Genomic DNA, 20852 nt, shown 5'->3' on the forward strand with positions numbered 1-20852 from the left:
AGAGCTCCATAGTCTCACTGCTCTTACCGTAAAGAATCCTCTTCTATGTTTGTGTACAAACCTTCTTTCCTCCAGACGCAGAGGATGTCCCCTCGTCACAGTCCTGGGGATAAATAGATGATGGGAGTGATCTCTGTACTGACCCCTGATATAATTATACATATTAATTAAATCTACCCTCAATCGTCTTTTTTCTAAAGTGAATAGCCCTAATTTTGATAATCTTTCAGGGTACTGTAGTTGCCCCATTCCAGTTATTACTTTAGTTGCCCTCTTTTGGACCCTCTCCAGCTCTGCTATGTCTGCCTTGTTTACAGGAGCCCAGAACTGTACACAGTTCTCCATGTGTGGTCTGACTAGCGATTTGTAAAGTGGTAGGACTATGTTCTTATAACGGGCACCTATGCCCCTTTTGATGCAACCCATTATCTTATTGGTCTTGGCAGCAGCTGCCTGACACTGTTTTTTGCAGCTTAGTTTGCTGTTTATTAAAATTCCTAGATCCTTTTCCATGTCAGTGTTACCAAGTGTTTTACTATTTAGTATGTACGGGTGACTTGCATTATTCCTTCCCATGTGCATAACTTTACATTTGTCAGTGTTAAACCTCATCTGCCACTTATCTGCCCAAGCCTCCAATCTATCCAGATCCATCTGTAGTAGTATACTGTCCTCTGTAGTATATATACAGTATACTGTCCTCTGTAGTGTCTCATCTGCCACTTATCTGCCTAAGCCTCCAATCTATCCAGATCCCTCTGTAGTAGTATACTGTCCTCTGTAGTGTGTGTGTGTGTGTGTGTATATATATATATATATATATATATATAGTATACTGTCCTCTTCAGTGTTAATTACTTTACACAGTTTAGTGTCATCTGCGAAAATTGACACTTTACTATGCAAGCCTTCTACAAGATCATTAATAAATATATTGAAGAGAATAGGGCCCAATACCCTGAGGTACTCCGCTAGTGACAGTGACCCAATCTGAGTGTGTACCGTTAATAACCACCCTCTGTTTTCTATCATTGAGCCTGTTACTTACCCACATACAGACGTTTTCTCCCAGTCCGAGCATTCTCATTTTATATACTAACCTTTTATGTGGTACAGTCTCAAATGCTTTGGAGAAGTACAGATATACGACATCCATTGATTCGCCGCTGTCAAGTCTAGAACTTACCTCCTCATAGAAACTGATTAAATTTGTTTGGCATACACCGATCCCTCACGAAGCCATGCTGATATAACGTTATTTGCTTATTTCCGTTAAGATGCTCTAACATAGCATCTCTCAGAAAACCTTCAAACAGTTTACCCACAACAGATGTTAAATTCCCGGCCTAAAGTTTCCAGGCTCTGTTTTTGGACCCTTTTTGAATATTGGCACCACATTTGCCATGCGCCAATCCTGTGGGACATTCCCTGTCAGTATAGAGTCTGCAAATATCAGAAATAAGGGTCTGGCTATGATATTACTTAATTCCATTAGGATAAGGGGTGTATGCCATCTGGTCCTGGTGATTTGTCTATTTTAATCTTTTTAAGGGCTCTTTCACACTTGCGTTGTCCGGATCCGTCGTGTACTCCACTTGCCGGAATTACACGCCGGATCCGGAAAAAACGCAAGTGAACTGAAAGCATTTGAAGACGGATCCGTCTTCAAAATGCGTTCGGTGTTACTATGGCAGCCAGGACGCTATTAAAGTCCTGGTTGCCATAGTAGTAGTGGGGAGCGGGGAAGCAGTATACTTACCGTCCGTGCGGCTCCTGGGGCGCTCCAGAATGACATCAGAGCGCCCCATGCGCATGGATGGCGTGCCATGCGATCACGTCATCCATGCGCGTGGGGCGCCCTGACATAACTCTGGAGCGCCCCAGGAGCCGCACGGACAGTAAGTTTACTGCTTCCCTGCTCCCCACTACACTTTACCATGGCTGCCAGGACTTCAGCGTCCTGGCAGCCATGGTAACCATTCAGAAAAAGCTAAACGTCGGATCCGGCAATGCGCCGAAACGACGTTTAGCTTAAGGCCAGATCTGGATTAATGCCTTTCAATGGACATTAATTCCGGATCCGGCCTTGCGGCAAGTGTTCAGGATTTTTGGCCATAGCAAAAAGCGCAGCATGCTGCAGTATTTTCTCCGGCCAAAAAACTTTCCTGTCCTGAACTGAAGACATCCTGATGCATCCTGAACGGATTTCTCTCCATTCAGAATGGATTAGGACAAAACTGATCAGGATTCTTCCGGCATAGAGCCCCGACGACGGAACTCTATGCCGGACGAAAAGAACGCAAGTGTGAAAGAGCCCTAAGTCGCTGTTGTACTTCTTCCTGGGTCAGACAGGACACTTTTAATGGGGAATTTATTTTTACCTTCAGCATGTCATCTGACAGTTTATTTACCTCAGTGAATACATTGGAGAAAAAAATATTTAACAGCTTTGCTTTCTCCTCGTCGCTCTCTGCGACTCCCCCCTCATTACTCTTTAAAGGGCCGACACCTTCAGATTTATACTTTTTAACATTTATAAAATTGAAGAACATTTTGGGGTTAGTTTTACTCTCTTTGGCAATTAATCTCTCGGTCTCTAGTTTGGCCGCTTTTATTTGTTTTTTACATGTTCTATTTTTTTCCTTATAGTTTTTCAGTGCTTCCGTGCTACCTTCCTGTTTTAGTGATTTATATGCTTTCTTTTTGTCATGTATTGCTTTCTTTACAGTTCTATTTATCCACATTGGTTTCTTTTTGTTCCTTAACCTTTTATTCCCATACGGTATGTGCCTCTCACAATGAGATTTTAGGATGCTTTTAAAGATATCCCATTTTGTGGCTGTATTTTTATTTTTGAGGACTTTGTCCCAGTTAGTTCGGCCTATAGCCTCTCTTAGTTGGCTAAATTTAGCTTTTTTGAAGTTTGGGATTTTTGTTCCTCCCTGTAGAAACGCTCTATTTCCCAGGTGTCCCCCAACCTGCACGTCTGTTGTTCTGTCAGGCCTATTGGTTAATACTAAGTCCAGTATGGCTGTCCCTCTAGTCGGGTCCTGAACCAGTTGGGAGAGGTAATTGTCTTTGGTTATTGCCAAGAACCTGTTTCCTTTATGAGATATACAAGTTTCAGTTTCCCAGTCTATATCTGGGTAGTTGAAGTCCCCCATAAAAACCACCTCATTATGATTTGCCGCCTCGTCTATCTCGTTTAGTAGTAGATTTTCTGTGGACTCTGGTATATTAGGTGGTTTATAGTAAACTCCAATTAGTAATTTATTATTGTTTTTAGCGCCATGTATGTCTACCTACAGTGACTCCACATGTTCATGTCCCTCACTTATATATTCCCGGAGTGTGGGCTTTAGACAGGACTTTACATAAAGGCAGACCCCTCCCCCTCTCCGGTTTTGATGATCCTTGTACATTAACTGCCCAGTCATAGCTATCATCCAGCCGTGTCTCAGTTATTCCCACTGTCATAGCTATCATCCAGCCGTGTCTCAGTTATTCCCAGTGTCATAGCTATCATCCAGCCATGTCTCAGTTATTCCCACTATGTCATAGTTCTCCTCACACATCACTAATTCCAGTTCCCCGGTTTATTAGTCAGGCTTCTGGCATTAGTATACATACATTTGAGAGGTTTATGTATATTTTTTACCCTACACCTTTCCTTCTGAACTGTTCTAGTCCCTCCTTCCATTCCTCCCCCAGTCCCACTACCTTGGTCCCGGTCTCTATCTGCCCTATCTTCCCCTCCTATAATGTAATTTCCCTCCCCCCCAGTCCCTAGTTTAAACACCCCTCCAACCTTCTAGCCATCTTTCTCCCCAGCACAGCTGCCCCTTCCCCATTGAGGTGCAGCCCGTCCCTACGATAGAGCCTGTAGCCGATAGAGAAGTCGGCCCAGTTCTCCAGGAACCCAAACCCCTCCTTCCTTCACCAGTTCTTGAGACACTTTTTAATCATCCTAATCTCCAGCTACCTTTCTTGTGTGGCTCGTGGTACAGGCAATATTTCGGAAAATACTACCTTTGAGGTCCTTGCCCTAAGCTTTTGACTAAAATCCCTGAAATAATTTTTAAGGACTCTCCACCTACCTCTAACTTTGTCATTGGTTCCTATATAGACCATGACCGCTGGATCTTCTCCAGCCCCTCCCAGTAATCTGTCAACCCCATCCGCAATGTGTCAAACTCTAGTGCCAGGAAGACAGCACACTGTTCGGCGATCACAGTATTTGTGACAGATTGCCCTATCTGTTCCCCTAATAATGGAGTCTCCCACTACCAGCACCTGTCTGGCCTGTCCTGCTCTCCTGGTCCCCTGCTTACCGGAGCTGACATTCCCCTGACTTGCAGAGGAAGTGTCCGGCTGCAGCAGTGCTGTCCCTGGACTGACATCCCCCTCATCTGCCAAACGTGCAAACTTGTTGGGGTGTGTCAGATCAGGGCTAGCCTCCCGGCACTCTTCCCTCTACCCCGCTTTCTAACTGTTACCCAGCTAGCTACCTCACTTTCCTCAGCCTCCTCTCTGTCACCCTCCCCCTCATCAACCCCAAAAAGTGCTTGCTCGGTGAGAAGCAAACTCTTTTGCAAATTGTCAATGCCTCTCAGTGTTGAAACTTGCCCGTTTAGAAACTCGATTTGCGATTCCAAACGGGTAATTGTCTCACATTTTGAACAAAGATATACTGCCCCGAATGGCTGTTCCAGGACTGCATACATCATGCAAGATGTGCAACACATACTAAATGGGGATTACAACAGTAAAAAAGTTAAACAGTAAATATGATTTAGACTTAGACCCTGTCTGCTGTAGTTGAAGGACTACCTAGAATTAAGCCAACAACACACAAGGAAATTATATTCAACCTTAGTTTCCTGCTCTTTGTCTTAAACTCCTTTTCCTTTTAACTCGACTTAATAAGAAGCCCACTTAGTACAGCAAGCCTCAGGAAGAGCCCATCATTTTTTTTATAAAAAGTGATTAAAAAGTCGCACACACTTAAAATTCACTGAAAATAACAAATCATCCCGCAAAAAATGAGCCCTCACACAGCCCCGTACACATAGCTACAAAAAAGTTATAGGGGTCAGAATATGGTCATGAAAAAAAAAAAATCCTCAAAGGTTTAAATTTTATACAAGTGTGGTATCGTTGGAACCGCACTGATCTGGAGAATGAAGATAACAGGTCAATTTTACTGCATAGTGTACAGTGTAAAAAAAAAAAAAAAACACTCCCTTCTACATGGTATGCAACCCTAAATGGTGCCATTAGAAAGTACAACTTGTCATGCAAAAAATAAGCCCTCATAAGGCTATGTAAATGGAAAAATAAAAAAGTTAGGACAATGGGAAAGCGGGGAGTGAAAAACGAAAACGCAAAAATGGAAAATCCCAGGGTCCTTAAGGGGTTAAAAAAGTTGACTTTGTAAATTTTCTTAAAAAATTGCTTCTAAAATTCTAAACCTTCTAACGTTCTAAAAAAAAAAAAAATTACATTACTAAAATGATGCCAACATAAAGAAGACGTATGGGGAATGTTAATTAATAAATATCTTATGAGGCATCACTATCTGTCTTAAAAGTAGAGAAATTCAAATAAAAAAATTGTGAATTTTTTCACATTTTCTTTAACGTTTGGATTTTTTTTATAAATAAAGGTGAAATATATACACTCAAATTTACTATTAACATGAAGTACAATGTGTCACGAGAAAACAATCTCAGAATGGCTTGGATAAGTAAAAGTGTTCCAAAGTTATTACCACATAAAGTGACACATGTCAGATTTGCAATATTAGGCCTGGTCAGGAAGGGGGCAAATGGCCCGGTCTGGAAGTGGTTAAAGACGCCGATATCCCTGTTCACAGGATGGGATAAATATGTGACCACTGAGACCCCACTGATCATGACAACGAGGCTCCCGTGTCCTCCTTGTGGATGTAACAGACGTTCTCATAGATGTCTCCAGCATTTTCACTGACCGTGACGGGAGCAGCAGACATGTACAGCCACCGCTCCATCCATGTGAGGACACAGGACCCCTGTTCTCATGATCTAGGAGGGTCCTAGTGGTGGGATTTCTATGTGGGGTGACTGGATTAGAAAGTGGGTGAGGAGCAGAACATTGTTATTTAGGCCCCAATAACTAAACCTAGAAGTGAAGGAGCTGAGAGAAGAGTCTGATCTATAGAGAGATCTACAGGAGGCCATGTATTCAGTCACTGTGTGCTTGTGTCTCCACAGATAGATCTAGGAGGAGAAATCCCCCCGAGAGATGTCCCCATCCTCTGTATTCCCAGGACTGTCCAGAGGAGAAGCTCCCAGAGAACCATCAGGTAGATGGAGCTGATGTCTCACCAGAATCTGCCCAGAAAGTGATTGGACCAAAGATAAATTTACATTTTTCTTGTTTAGGATGAAAATCTGATTGATATTAAGGTTGAGGTTAAAGATGATGATGAAGAGGAGATGGATTTATGGGGCGATCATCCGTGTAAGAATTGTCTGCATTGAGGGTCACCTGGATGCTACTACCATCATCTTATCATCATATGTAATCAATCTATCCTTTCACTATGTGATTCTTACAGATGGCATCATAGAAAGAAATCCCCCCAAGAGATGTCCCCGTCCTCTGTATTCCCAGGACTGTCCAGAGGAGAAGCTCAGAGAGAACCATCAGGTAGATGGAGCTGAGCCCTATACACATCTATATAGGGGGGTTCTGCAGTCATAGAGGGGTCATAGATTGTGGGGGTCTCTTATGTGATCTGTTAGATTTCCCAGCTGTCTGCTGTATTGTCCTGAATTGTTACAGATGACAAATCAGGGGGAAGATCTGACTGATATTAAAGTGGATGATGAAGAAGAGCGGATGATGGGCGATCCCCCGTGTAAGACTGAGGTGGAGGAGGACATTCCAGTCCATGTGACCACAGGTATGGAGTAATGAATGGAGAATGGCGAACTCTGTGTGCACACCAAGCTAGGTGTGTTTAGGCCACTCATTCAGCTGACCGCTATCCCTCCGACTCCCCCATATACCTCCATGCTCGGGTCGGCTGAGTGTCTGGTTTTCAGTGGGGCGTCCAGATACTTCTTGTGGATGTTTATCTCCCGGGAGAAAAAAAGGACCAGTCACTGAAATTACGAACACCATCAAAACCTCAACCATTTTCATTGACCGTTGTAGCCCATTTACTCCAGGGGTCCTAGATGTTATGATATCTTCTTAAGTTGTCAGTTTTTATAAAGTACCTTCTTATTTCCTAACATAGGATTTTTAAGATGGCTCCGTCCCATACCCGTATCTGTCCCCGCGCACAGTTTTTAGTATCTTTTGCTCTTCCTGAGGCTTGCTGTACCAAGTGGGCTTCCGATTAAGTGGAGTTAAAGAAAAGGACTTCTGGTGCTGAGTGTGCTTTGAAGCAGAGATCATTGAAAGTTTAGTTTTTGCATTTTAGTACTGCCATTTAAAACTTTGTTTTTTTTTCTGCTTGATTAAGGGCAGTGGCCTGGGCAACCAGGTGCTATAAATTGCACCACTGAACTTTCCCAGAGCTTGTTCTTCCTGAGGCTTGCTGTACCAAGTGGGCTTCAGATTAAGTGGAGTTAAAGAAAAGGAGTTTTAGACAAGGAAGAAGAAACTAAGGTTGGATAGAATTTCCTTGTGTTTTGTTGGCTTGATTCCAGCTAGTCCATCAACTACTGCAGACAGGGTCTAATTCTGACTCATATTTACAGTTTTCATTCTTTACTCCTCATCCCCAATAAACATGTGCTCATGGACAATGCCACTAAGTGTGTGTCCTATGCAGTGTGTCCGTGCCTTGAAGAGCCGTTCTAGGGTGAATGCATTCGCACTAGATGCAATCATGTTGCATATTTTGAAGCCCAGATCTTGGATCTAAATAAGCAGCTTGAAATACTTAGGGGCATTGCAAAACTGGAGAGAGGCTTAGACCTCACTGTGCAGGCGCTGACTGGGGTCAGTGAAATGGAGGGGGGTGGAGGAGGGCAAGATCAGGACTATCAGATCAGCAGTTGGGTTAATGTAGAAAGAAGGGGTAGAGGGAAAAGTGCCAGGGAGGCTAGTCCTGAGCTGGCACACACTAGTAAATATGCCTGTTTGGCTGATATTAGGGATGAAAGTTCAGGGCCAGCAACACTGCAGCAGGTCGTTTCTCCTAACAACCAGGAGGATGACCGCTGCAGGAAGGATATGAAAAGGAGTGCAGCAAAGGTCAGACAGATGCTGGTGGTAGGGGACTCTATTATTAGGCGGACAGATAGGGTCATCTGTCGCCGAGACCGTGAATGCCGAACAGTGTGTTGTCTGCCGGGTGCTCGAGTTCGGCATATTGCGGATCGGACTGACAGATTGCTGGGTGGGTCTGGGGAAGACCCGGTGGTCATGGTACACATTGGCACCAATGACAAAGTCAGTGGGAGATGGAAGGTCCTTAAAAATGATTTTAGGGAGCTAGGTGAGAAGCTCAAGTCCAGGACCTCCAAGGTAGTGTTTTTAGAAATACTACCAGTGTCACGAGCCTCACCAGAGAGACAACGGGAGCTTAGAGAGTTAAATAAGTGGGTCAGAAGCTGGTGCAGGAAGGAAGGGTTTGGGTTCATGGAGAACTGGGCCGACTTCGCGGTCGGTTACAGGCTCTACAGTAGGGACGGGCTGCACCTCAATGGGGAGGGTGCAACTGCCCTGGGGTAAAAAATGGTTAGATGGCAGGAAGAGCTTTTAAACTAGGATCTGGGGGAGGAGGTCATACTAATAAGGGGGTAGATAGTGTAGATAGAGAGCGGGTTATAGAAGGGGAAAGTGGGTATTTAGTGGGGGCTGGCGTCAGCAAGGAAAATAGGGAGAAGACTGGGAATAACTATACATTTATAAAAAATAGAACTGCTGGTAACAAGAACCTGTTACATACTAAAATTAACCAAGTTAACAAAAAAAAGCAAAAAAAACCTGATAATCACTTTACAGGTAATAGTAATTTAAAATGTATTTTCACAAATGCCAGAAGTCTAGCTAGAGAAATGGGAGAGCTGGAGGCTATGGTACTAGAAGAACACATAGATGTAGTTGGTGTGGCTGAGACATGGTTGGACTCTTCGCATGACTGGGTTGTTAATATTGAGGCTTTTACACTATTTAGGAAAAACCGGGTCAATAGAAAAGGTGGTGGCGTCTGTGCCTGTATGTGAGGAGTTACCTGAAGACAAGTGTGAAAGAGGCAAATGTGGGTGCGGATGGTGAGAATGTGGAAACCTTATGGGTGGAAGTTCATAGGGCTATAAACACTGAACAAATAATACTTGGTGTAATCTATAGACCCCCTAACATCACAGAGGAGATATAAACGCAACTGTATAACCAAATAGAGCGGGCGGCACAGGCGGGTACAGTGGTCATAATGGGAGATTTTAACTTCCCAGACATTGACTGGGGTCATGATTCTGCCTCAGTTGCAAAGGGGAGAAGATTCCTCAACTTGATGCAGGACCACTTTATGGACCAGTTTGTAGAAGCTCCCACTAGGGGCGATGCTCTGTTGGATCTGGTCATTTCTAATGATGCAGAGCTTGTTGGGAACGTTACTGTTCGAGAAACACTAGGTAATAGTGACCACAATATAATTATATTCCCCCTAAACTATAAGAAGCAAACTCTGTCAGGCAGAGCAAAGACACTGGATTTCAAAAAGGCTAATTTCTCTGGGTTGAGGGCAGCATTTCAGGGCATAGACTGGGAGCAGCTACTGTCACATAATAAGGCCTCCTGCACACGAACGTTTTTTTACACGGTCCGCAAAAACGGGGTCCGTAGGTCCGTGATCCGTGACCGTTTTTCCGTCCGTGGGTCTTCCTTGATTTTTGGAGGATCCACGGACATGAAAAAAAAGTCATTTTGGTGTCCGCCTGGCCGTGCGGAGCCAAACGGATCCGTCCTGAATTACAATGCAAGTCAATGGGGACGGATCCGTTTGATGTTGACACAATATGGTGCCATTTCAAACGGATCCGTCCCCATTGACTTTCAATGTAAAGTCTGGAGTTCTGTTATACCATCGGATTGGAGTTTTCTCCAATCCGATGGTATATTTTAACTTGTAGCGTCCCCATCACCATGGGAACGCCTCTATGTTAGAATATACTGTCGGATATGAGCTACATCGTGAAACTCATTTCCGACAGTATATTCTAACACAGAGGCGTTCCCATGGTGATGGAGACGCTTCAGGTTAGAATATACAAAAAAACTGTGTACATGACTGCCCCCTGCTGCCTGGCAGGTGCTGCCAGGCAGCAGGGGGCAGACCCCCCCCCCCTGTTTTTAACTCATTGGTGGCCAGTGGGCCCCCCCCTCCCCTATTGTTAACTCGTTGGTGGCCAGTGTGCGCACCCCCCTCCCTCCCTCTATTGTAATAATAGCATTGGGGCCAGTGTGCGCGCCCCCCCACCCCCCCCCCTCCCTCCCTCTATTGTAATAATAGCATTGGGGCCAGTGTGCGCGCCCCCCCCCCCCCCCCCTCCCTCCCTCTATTGTAATAATAGCATTGGGGCCAGTGTGCGCGCCCCCCCAACCCCCCCCCTCCCTCCCTCTCTCTATTGTAATAATAGCATTGGGGCCAGTGTGCCCCCCCCCCCCCCCCCGATCATCGGTGGCAGCGGAGTAGAAGATTCATACTTTACCTGGCTGCTGGCTGCTGCGATCTCTGTGTCCGGCCGGGAGCTCCTCCTACTGGTAAGTGACAGGTCTGTGCGGCGCATTGCTGTCACTTACCAGTAGGAGGAGCTCCCGGCCGGACGCAGACATCGCAGCAGCCAGCAGCCAGGTAAGTATGAAAATCTTCTACTCCGCTGCCACCGATGATCGGGGGGGGGGGGGGGGCTGTGGGGGGGGGGGGGGGGGTTGTGCGCACACTGGCCCCAATGCTATTATTACAATAGAGGGAGGGAGGGGGGGGGGGTTGGGGGGTGCGCACACTGGCCCCAATGTATTAAAACAATAGAGGGAGGGAGGGGGGGGTTGGGGGCGCGCGCACACTGGCCCCAATGTATTAAAACAATAGAGGGAGGGAGGGAGGGGGGTGCGCACACTGGCCACCAACGAGTTAACAACAGGGGAGGGGGGGGGCGCACAATGATATTCAAACTGGGGAGGGGGGGGGGGGTCTGCCCCCTGCTGCCTGGCAGCCCTGACCTCTTACAGGGGGATATGATAGTACAATTAACCCCTTCAGGTGCCGCACTATCATATCCCCCTGTAAGAGATCGGGTGCTGCCAGGCAGCAGGGGGCAGTCTTGTACACAGTTTGTAGTGTATTCTAACTAGAAGCGTCCCATCACCATGGGAACGCTTCTGTGTTAGAATATACTGTCGGATCTGAGTTTTCACGAAGTGAAAACTCAGCTCTGAAAAAGCTTTTATGCAGACGGATCTTCGGATCCGTCTGTATGAAACTAACCTACGGCCACGGATCACGGACACGGATGCCAATCTTGTGTGCATCCGTGTTCTTTCACGGACCCATTGACTTGAATGGGCCCGTGAACCGTTGGCCGTGAAAAAAATAGGACAGGTCATATTTTTTTCACGGCCAGGAAACACGGCTCACGGATGCGGCTGCCAAACGGTGCATTTTCCGATTTTTCCACGGACCCATTGAAAGTCAATGGGTCCGTGAAAAAAAACGGAAAACGGCACAACGGCCACGGATGCACACAACGTTCGTGTGCAGGAGGCCTAATACTGAGAAAAAATGGGAGAGCTTCAAATCCACGTTAAATAATAGCACTATATCTATTTTTGCAGATGACACTAAGCTGTGTAGAACTGTACGGTCTATTGAAGATGTCCCCAAACTACAAGCTGACTTGAACAATCTGAGTGATTAGGCATCAACTTGGCAAATGAGGATCAATGTGGACAAATGTAAAGTTCTGCATCTTGGTAGTAATAATCTCTGTGCTTCATGTCCTAGGTGATGTAGCACTGGGAGAGTCACTTATAGGGAAGGATTTGGGTGTCCTTGTGGATGGTAGATTAAATTATAGTATACAATGTCAATCAGCTGCTTCTAAGGCCAGCAGGATATTGTCATGCATTAAACGAGGCATGGCCTCGCAGGTCAGGGATGTAATACTACTACTTTACAAAGCGCTAGTGCGGCCTCATCTGGAATACGCAGTCCAGTTCTGGGCACCAGTCCATAGAAAGGACGCACTGCAGCTGGAAAAAGTACAAAGGAGAGTGACTAAAATGATAAGGGCCATGGATGGTCTTAGTTATGAAGAAAGATTAAAATGATTGAATTTATTTAGTCTTGAGAAGAGACGTCTAAGGGGGGACATGATTGACCTGTACAAGTATATAAATGGGCCATACAAAAAATACGGCGAAAAGCTGACGACTGAAGAAGAAAAAGTTCAGTCTCCAGAAGTGTCAAAGCTTCTTTACTGTAAGAACTGTGAATCTGTGGAATAGACTTCCTCAGGACGTGGACACAGCAGGAACAGTGGACAGTTTCAAAAAGGGTTTAGACGAATTCTGAAAAGTAAAAAACATAAATGCTTATGAAAACGTGTAGAAATCTGAGTCTCACTTCCTTCTGGGATTCGCGTCCCCACCTATCCCTTGGTTGAACTTGTTGGACGTTTGTCTTTTTTCAACCGTATTAACTATGTAACGGTGCTGATAATTTCCCTCTGATCTGTGCATCTGGGGGCAACACCACCACATTTGTTTCCGGCTTCCACAACTACAACACTCATCATTCTCATAAAAGCCAATTTTATATAAAATGTATAATACAATCTTCGTAGACCTCTCTCAAGGACTCTGAGATACTGTTTGGAAATGTCTCTCTATTTCATCCCAGTACTCCTAGGTCGACTCGAGAGGATCCACCGCCATTTCTCATAGCGTTTTTGAATTTTTTTTTTTAGTAACCGGCTTCAATCCCTTAAGGATGATGACTTTTTTTAAAATAATTTTCATGTTTAACTCCTCCCCTTTTCAAGATCCATAAATCGAAGTCTGAAGTTATTTACTGAAGTTTTGCGAGACTTCAGAGATAATTAATTCCCTCGCTAGAGCGCATACATTTGAATGCTGTATGGAGATGGATCTCCATGCAGCATTAAAACTAAGTTTTGAGATCTATGATCCAAAGCTCAATTTGCTCAACACTATTGAAACCACTGAAACTTCAGTGATCGGTTTCAAAGCCCAAAATGTCATCAAAGATAAATGAGCAGATAACTAAGACAGATAAAACAGTCAGAAGTAGCTGCTAACGAGCATCTAATCCAGTTATTTTACCAGAGAAATGTCCTTGATTGGTTGGATCTGAGTCTGGTTTTAGCTTATGCAACAAGCCGCACCCCCGGGCCCTATCGCGTTCCAGGCTTAGTGGAATGCCGAGTGGTGTGGTGCGGCCTTTATGTGTCACGGTGCTCCTACCTGGGGACAACGGACCCCAGGCTTAGGCTCTGAAGCAAATAAAGGGGAAATAGTTGAGGTAGGGGATAAAGAATAACTTGAGTCCAGACTTTGGTAAACTTTAACAGCAGCTTTACTTGGGTAAACTTGATTCCAGACCATATTCAGGCTTCTCTTACATTCAGGGGCTTTCTCTTGGTTCCAGTAGGCTTTGGCATAAACTGGCAGGCAAACTTGATAACTCTGCTTTCTCTATTTCTCTGCTGGGGTGACAGGCTTGCTTAATAACTCTGATTTATTTCTCTCTGCTGTGCTAAACTCTGCATGGGTCTAGTTACTGGACTTTTGGTCGGTTCTGGTATACTTGGATTGGGGTGCCTTGGGCTGTTATCCCCCTCCTGACACTCAGTAAAGTAAATTAGCATGGATTCTGAGTACTCTCCAAGCTACTCCCGTTTGGTGGCTCCTGCTCCAGCCGAAGAACAATTTCCTCTGGCCGCTACTTCTTTCAGGTCTTCTCAGCTCCACTATAGAGTATAAAACTGGAACAATCTAGAACTGCAACCCCTCCCTTCTGGTAGGAAGCAGGCTAATTCCTGCCCAAAAGGAGGAGAATGGAATGGTAAGTTCCATTCTATCCATAGATCTATCTCTCTTCCAGATACGCTGCCACCTGCCGGTGAACCAGGCATATTACATGTACAAAACAAACAGTTGGATAACAATTAAAATCTATGCACAATAGTGAAGGACCTGGAAGTAAATGCAAAGATGACCATTGTATCCTGAGGGACCACTGTATATCCGTCATCCGTCAAGGGTTAATAAGAAGTTATTATTTAAGATTTTTCATTTATGTTTTGTGATTTAAACTTTTTTCAAACAGATTCCCTTTTTCATCTTGAATTCTATTTTATCTCAACTTCAGATAAAAAGTGTGCATTAGGTAAATCATATTCTAATAAAATACATACAAATAGGGTCATTTATCAAACTGGTGTAAAGTAGAACTGTCTTAGTTGCCCATAGCAACCAATCAGACTCCCCCTTTCATTTTTGACAGCTCCTTTACAAAATGAAAGGTGGAATCTGATTGGTTGCTATGGGCCACTGAGCCAGTTCTACTTTACACCAGTTTGATAAATCTCCCCAAAATTCTTTTACCCTAGACATTGTCATCTGGGGTAAACTCCATTTTTTAAACAAAAGTTACATCTATAAATCTCCTATTTCCAAAAAAAAATATACAAATCCTTTACTAACCTTCATTTTAGTAACCTCTTCCTAATACAAAATCTAATTTTAATCCTAACAGAAAATCTCAAGAATTCTGAGGAAAATGTCATATTAACAGTAGACTATAAAGAAAAAGAAGAAGATATCGGGCAGCACTCTTCAGAAGAAAACCTAATTACCTGTAATGTACATCAAGGACTTAACTGTACAGACCCGTCATATAATCCTCCTAATCATGAGGAACCTGCTCCTGACCAATCACAGATTGTTACCACAATTATTGGGCAGGAAGGGGGTAAAAGATTTAATTGTGGGGAATGTGGAAAACAGTTAAAAACCAAATCCACTCTCAAAGTCCACAGAAAAATTCACATTGGAGAGAAAGCATTTTCATGTCGAGAATGTGGAAAATGTCTTACAAATAAAGCAAGTCTTGTTATACATGAGAGAATTCACACAGGAGAGAAGCCATTTTCATGTTCAGAATGCGGGGAAGGTTTTAAAAGGAAATCAGAACTTGTTGCCCATCAGAGAAAACACACAGGAGAGAAGCCGTATTCATGTTCAGAATGTGGAAAATATTTTGCGAGAAAAGCCATACTTCAAGAACATCAGAGAATTCACACTGGAGAGAAACCATTTTCATGTTCAATATGTGGGAGCCGCTTTATATGTAAATCAAGTCTTACTAAACATGTGAGAACTCACACAGGAGAGAAGCAATTTGCATGCTCAATGTGTTCAAAATGTTTTTCAAATAAACTCGGTCTCGTTATACATGAGAGAAGTCACACAGGAGAGAAGCCATTTTCATGTTCAGAATGCGGGAAAGGTTTTACAAATAAATCAGATCTTGTTAAACATCAGAGATATCACACAGGAGAGAAGCCGTATCCATGTTCAGAATGTGGGAAAAGCTTTGTTACAAAAACCAAACTTAAAGATCATCAGAGACTTCACACAGGGGAGAAGCCATATTCTTGTTCAGTATGTGGGAAATGTTTTGCAGAGAAATCATATCTTAGTAGACATGAGGAAATTCACATAGATAGATCAAATGTAATTATATCTCAAGAAGGTCAAACTGTGCAACTGCAAGTGCTATAAAGATATATTGGGTTTTATTATACATCAGAGAATTTACAGGAGTGAAGCCCTTTTCATGTCCAGAATGTAGAAAATGTTTTACAAGTTAGTCAATTCTTGATGTATATCAGAGATTTCAGACAGGAGAGAAGCTATTTACATGTTCAGAATGTGGAAAATATTTTAGACAAAAGTCAAGTCTTGTTGCACATGAGAAAAATCACACGAGAGATAAATGATTTTGATGTTCTTTAGGTACTATATGTTCTACAACATCATAAAATCAAAACACCCAAATTTGATTAACCTGAGGTCAACATGTGATCAGGATCAATGGAGGAAAAGTATTGTGGATTTGAGGAAGAAAATAAGAGCCTTGTTTACTGTAGAGCAGTGAAGATGAATTGTCACAATGAACCTTGCTTCCTACTGTATTCATACCTCAACTCCAGGCTCGGACTCACCCACAGGGAAACAGGTGAATACCTCGGTGGTCCACTGACAAAGATGGGCCCTCACTAATCCATTACAGCCTCTCAGCCAGCCTACATCCATACAACTCAGTGGTTAAGGTGACTTCTCGGTACAAAAGCAAGCCAGACAGTATCATTTTTCCCCAGGGACCCAACTTCTCAAAGTTTTTGCAGGAATCACCATAATGAATCATCTTGAGTGTCTTATTGCTGCCTGCTGCTATGTGAGTAGGTAATATTTGCATGTAGCTGTACAATGGGCTTCCAGAATGAATTTTACTGGTGGGCTCTAGGCACCCTCGTCTGACACTGTTCCACCCACACTGCAGGAGAATTCAGAGGAACATAGCAAAAAAGGAAGGACTTCCCTTAGAGACTTTTAGGTAACATAGTGGACATATTGATATTTTATATTCATTTGTACAGTATAGAAAGATAAAGGTGATGGGGAAAATAATAACTTAAATTTGTAATAATTTGTTACACAAAATATTCATAGATCTACCAAATCCTTCTCTGCCTTGAATACCCGGCGATGTCCCTTTGGCAAAATCAACCTACAGCAGGTGCTTATTAAAGAGTCTTATTCACATACTATATGTGTATTTTGGTCAGTATGTAATGTCCGTATTTCTAACCCAAACTTAGGAGTAGGTCTAAAACATGGAAAACATGACCATATCTTAATTAAATTCTAATTTTGTTTGAGCGTTTGCCTTGTATCTGAATCTGTGTGTGGTTATTGCCTTCTCTGATTGATAAGGGTGGAGTCGCTGATAGATGAGACTTTTATATATCCAGACTTTACTCCATTCTAGTTATTGGTATAGTGTTTGCCATGTGCATTTTGGTTCTAGTCCTGTGTGTTTTATGTTTATTCTGGGAACTGTATTTCCACCATTTCTTGCTGCGTTTGGTTTTTATCTGTTGTTTTGTCCTGGCTGATTTTACAAATCGACTAAGTTCAATATTGCCTCTTTTCTGCTCACTATCATTCATTCACTATCTTCACATGTGCCACACATCTGCCACCCACTCCATTGATGGATTATCTCCTTCTGTGACCCACAGCATTCAGTTCCTATCCACCGGTGATTTTTGTTTTAGTGTCATATTTTTTGCCAATGTTGAAACATGTTTCATTTGTGATATGTTTGCAACTGTCTGTTGGGCAGTTCAGCCCTTCTGGAAGTCCTTGGGGTATGAGTACAAAGATCTATTGTTATCTATTGGACTGGCAAAGGTAAAGTCCAGTTCTGCAGTCTGTGTTGTTGCCAATACAAGATACTCACCACAAGACACAGATGTCAATGAGGCCGTACTGTCTACTGGTCTCTTACATGTGAGGTATGGTTTCCTATTCTTCCATGAAGAAGCATAACATTCTTATAAAGGGTAAGGATTACTAGAGCGCACAAGGACTAAACATTAAAGTATAAAGCTTTAATACAAAAACTGTATAATTGTGTTATTATCCACACAGCAGGGATTCTACATGAGCCGGTCCTGACACAATCATCTCCCATCAACCTGCTCTGTACATTATAACATTGTTGTGATCATAGATACACTAACAGCTCAGCTTCATATGATTCGGTCATGTAACCAGTGGTACGGCCACTTCTCCAAAGTCTCCCAAGAGACATTTTTCAATAACTGCCAGGCTGCATATTTCTTATGCTACTGTGAGCAGGATGTGTGTAAACGTGCTACCATGGCCGCAGTGTCTCCAGACTTGTCTCCCATCAAGCAATTCTGGGAAATTGGATGGAAATTGCAAATGGAGCTGCCATCAGCTGATCTTGATGATTTGCGTGCCCAAGTGCATTCAGCATGGTAGAACATTCCTCAGACCACCATTAATAACCTCTTTGATGGCATGCCAAGACGTGTAAGTGTGTGTATATCTGCACGTGGCACTTATACCCCATACTGGACAAATTGAGATATTTTGAATGTGTTGCCTATCATTTATATGTATATTGATCCTGTGATTTCCATAATGCCATGTATTTTCATTCTTGATGTTGAAATTTCAATGTTGAAGAGTGTAAATACTTTAAAAACCTTTTGTGACTTTTTAAATAAAAACATCTTGAAATTCCAGTTTTCTTGGCCGTCCTACAAAGCAGAACACAAGAACAGTTAAGTCTCCGGCTGCTGGTAATTCACATGATGAAACATTAAAGGCCCACCAAGCCACCCCACCCTCGTCTGTTTTTCTACTACTCTGCTGGACGGGTGGCATTCTTCCTTGCGTCAGGTTTGGTATTTTTTCATGTTTAGTTTTGCTTTGATGGAGCGTACTGGTTCATTAAGGTTCATGAACCTTTTTGACTCCTTTCTAGATTGGCATGTGGTTTGCTTCCTGGCAGTAAGCTTGACGGACACATTCAACTGGTTCTTGAAGCCTGCCCCTTTTAGTGAGGCATCTAATGACACAAGCAGGTCCAGGTTATTCGTGACGTGCGTGCAATCTTGGTGGAAGTAGAGTGTTGTCTCCATTGTTTTTTGCAAATTTTTTCCTAAGTTTCAAGCGGAGAAGCTTGTTTCTTCAAATTCCTCTGGGAGTGGGCTTACTTTTGGGTTTTTAACCTCTTAAGGACACATGACGTACCGGTACGTCATGTATAGTTCCGATCACTGCCGCCGGGCGGCTTTCTTTTGTTATTTTTTCAGTGATCCACTGGTAAATCTGATTGTGGTGCAGACGAATCTGTACGCCCAACAGTTCATTGCTCAACACCCTGGCTCCTTTTTGGCCAGGCCCGGTGGCTGGACGCCGGTCAGTGCAGCCGAAATGAGGACATTTGGGGGCCTCGTGCTGCATATGGGCCTGGTCAAGAAACCCAGTGTCAAGCTATACTGGAGTGGGGACGTCCTTTACCAGACCCCACTTTACAGTACGTACATGACACGCTCCCGGTTTGAGGCCATCCGGAAATGTCTGCATTATTCCGATAATGCAGCATGTCCCCCCCGAGGTGAGCCTGCCCATGACCGTCTGTATAAGATACGGCCGGTCATCGATCACTTTGGGGCCAAATTCATGGAGGACTATGTACCTGGAAGGGAGGTCGCAGTTGATGAGTCTCTCATTGCGTTCAAGAGGAGACTCATTTTCCGCCAGTATGTGCCCTCCAAGCGGGCGAGGTATGGCGTGAAGCTATACAAAATTTGTGAGAGTACCTCAGGGTACACTTACAAATTTCGTATATACGAGGGGCGAGATTCCCAGATTCAACCCCCAGAATGTCCCCCCACTCTGGGTGTTACCGGGAAACTTGTGTGGGACCTTATGTACCCACTGCTGGATAAGGGTTACCACCTGTACATGGATAACTTTTATACCAGTATCCCCTTGTTCCAGTCCCTTGCCGCCATATCCACGTCCGCTTGTGGGACCGTGCGGAAAAATCAACGCTGCCTCCCTGCCCTCCCCCTCCAGGTACCTATCCCCAGGGGTGCGACCCGTGCCTTTACCACTGGAAACCTGTTGCTGGTCAGGTATAAGGACAAGAGGGATGTCCTTATGCTGTCCACAATTCATGGTAACGGCATCACCCCTGTCCCTGTGCGAGGTACCGCGGCAACGGTCCTCAAGCCCGATTGTATCGTCGCTTATAATCGGTATATGGGAGGAGTTGATCTCTCTGATCAAGTCCTCAAGCCATATAACGCCATGCGCAAAACCCGGGCATGGTACAAAAAAGTTGCGGTCTACTTGGTACAGGTTGCCATGTACAACTCTTTTGCACTATCCCGAAGCGCTGGCAGCACAGGGACATTCCTCCAGTTCTATGAAGCAGTCCTCAAGGCCCTGATCTTTTCGGACCGGGAAAGAGCAGGCCGGAGTACCTCGGCAACTGGAGGCGCCCGGATCGTTCCTGGCCAACACTTTCCAGGTGTGGTCCCCCATACTGGAAAGAAGGGACGAACCCCAAAAAGGTGCAGAGTGTGTCACAGGAGGGGGATACGGAAGGACACCACAACTCAATGTGACACGTGCCCCGATCATCCGGGCCTCTGCATTATTGGTTTCTTCAGGGAGTATCACACTTCCATGGAGTACTAAATTTATATCCCAATTTAGCACTGACATCGGATAAAAAAACTGGTTCTCAGACTTGAGACACCCAAAAAAACTAAAATAATTTATTAAAAGTAGACATATTAGGTATTGCCGCGTCGGCAATAATCTCCTCTATAAAAATACCCCATGACCTAACCCCCCAGATTACATAATAAAAAGTTTAATAGCAAGCGATCAAAAATTCATATAGCCTCCAAAATAGTGACAATAAAACCGTCATCTCATCCCGCAAAAAATGAGCTCCCACATAAGATAATCGGATAAAAAAAAAAAGAAAATGACTCAGACTTTTTTTGTATCAAAAAGGATAATATAGTCTAAAACCTAAATAAATGTAAAAAAAGTAGACTTATTAGGTATCGGCGCATCCGCAAGAATCTCCTCTATAAAAATACCCTATGACCCAACCCCCCAGATTAACACGGTCCAAAAAAAAAAAAAAGGTGCAAAAAAAAGAATTTTTTGGCACTTTACATAACAAAAAGTTTAATAGCAAGTCA

The 20852-nt window shown here is 43.8% G+C and overlaps 2 protein-coding genes and 1 long non-coding RNA gene across 3 annotated transcripts in view; all 3 read left to right on the forward strand.

Moving 5' to 3' along the window:
- Positions 1-20852, forward strand: part of LOC122933840 (gastrula zinc finger protein XlCGF26.1-like) — a 327998-nt gene that overhangs the window by 11580 nt on the left and 295566 nt on the right. Inside the window, exon 3 of the mRNA XM_044288913.1 lies at positions 6252-6429. Coding sequence (XP_044144848.1) covers positions 6252-6427 — 176 coding nt within the window. The 3' untranslated portion in view covers positions 6428-6429. Of the gene's footprint in view, positions 1-6251 lie in introns of the transcript that reaches the window.
- On the forward strand, positions 6453-6884 carry LOC122933951. Its single transcript, XR_006388615.1, has 3 exons — positions 6453-6501; positions 6599-6690; positions 6826-6884. It is a non-coding gene; the product is annotated as an uncharacterized LOC122933951 (long non-coding RNA).
- LOC122933962 (gastrula zinc finger protein XlCGF17.1-like) lies at positions 6886-18359 on the forward strand. The gene is made up of 2 exons (XM_044289031.1): positions 6886-6946; positions 14780-18359. The coding sequence occupies exons 1-2, from the start codon at positions 6886-6888 to the stop codon at positions 15805-15807; spliced, it is 1089 nt and encodes a 362-aa protein (XP_044144966.1). The 3' UTR covers positions 15808-18359.

Source organism: Bufo gargarizans, chromosome 4, assembly GCF_014858855.1.
Source record: "Bufo gargarizans isolate SCDJY-AF-19 chromosome 4, ASM1485885v1, whole genome shotgun sequence".
Lineage (NCBI taxonomy): Eukaryota > Metazoa > Chordata > Amphibia > Anura > Bufonidae > Bufo > Bufo gargarizans.

Coding starts and splice junctions, on each gene's coding strand:
- LOC122933962 (XM_044289031.1), top strand. CDS start 6,886: ATGGGCGATCCCCCGTGTAAGACTGAGGTGGAGGAGGACATTCCAGTC. Junction 6,947..14,779: donor TCCAGTCCATGTGACCACAG/GTATGGAGTAAT, acceptor TAATCCTAACAG/AAAATCTCAAGAATTCTGAG.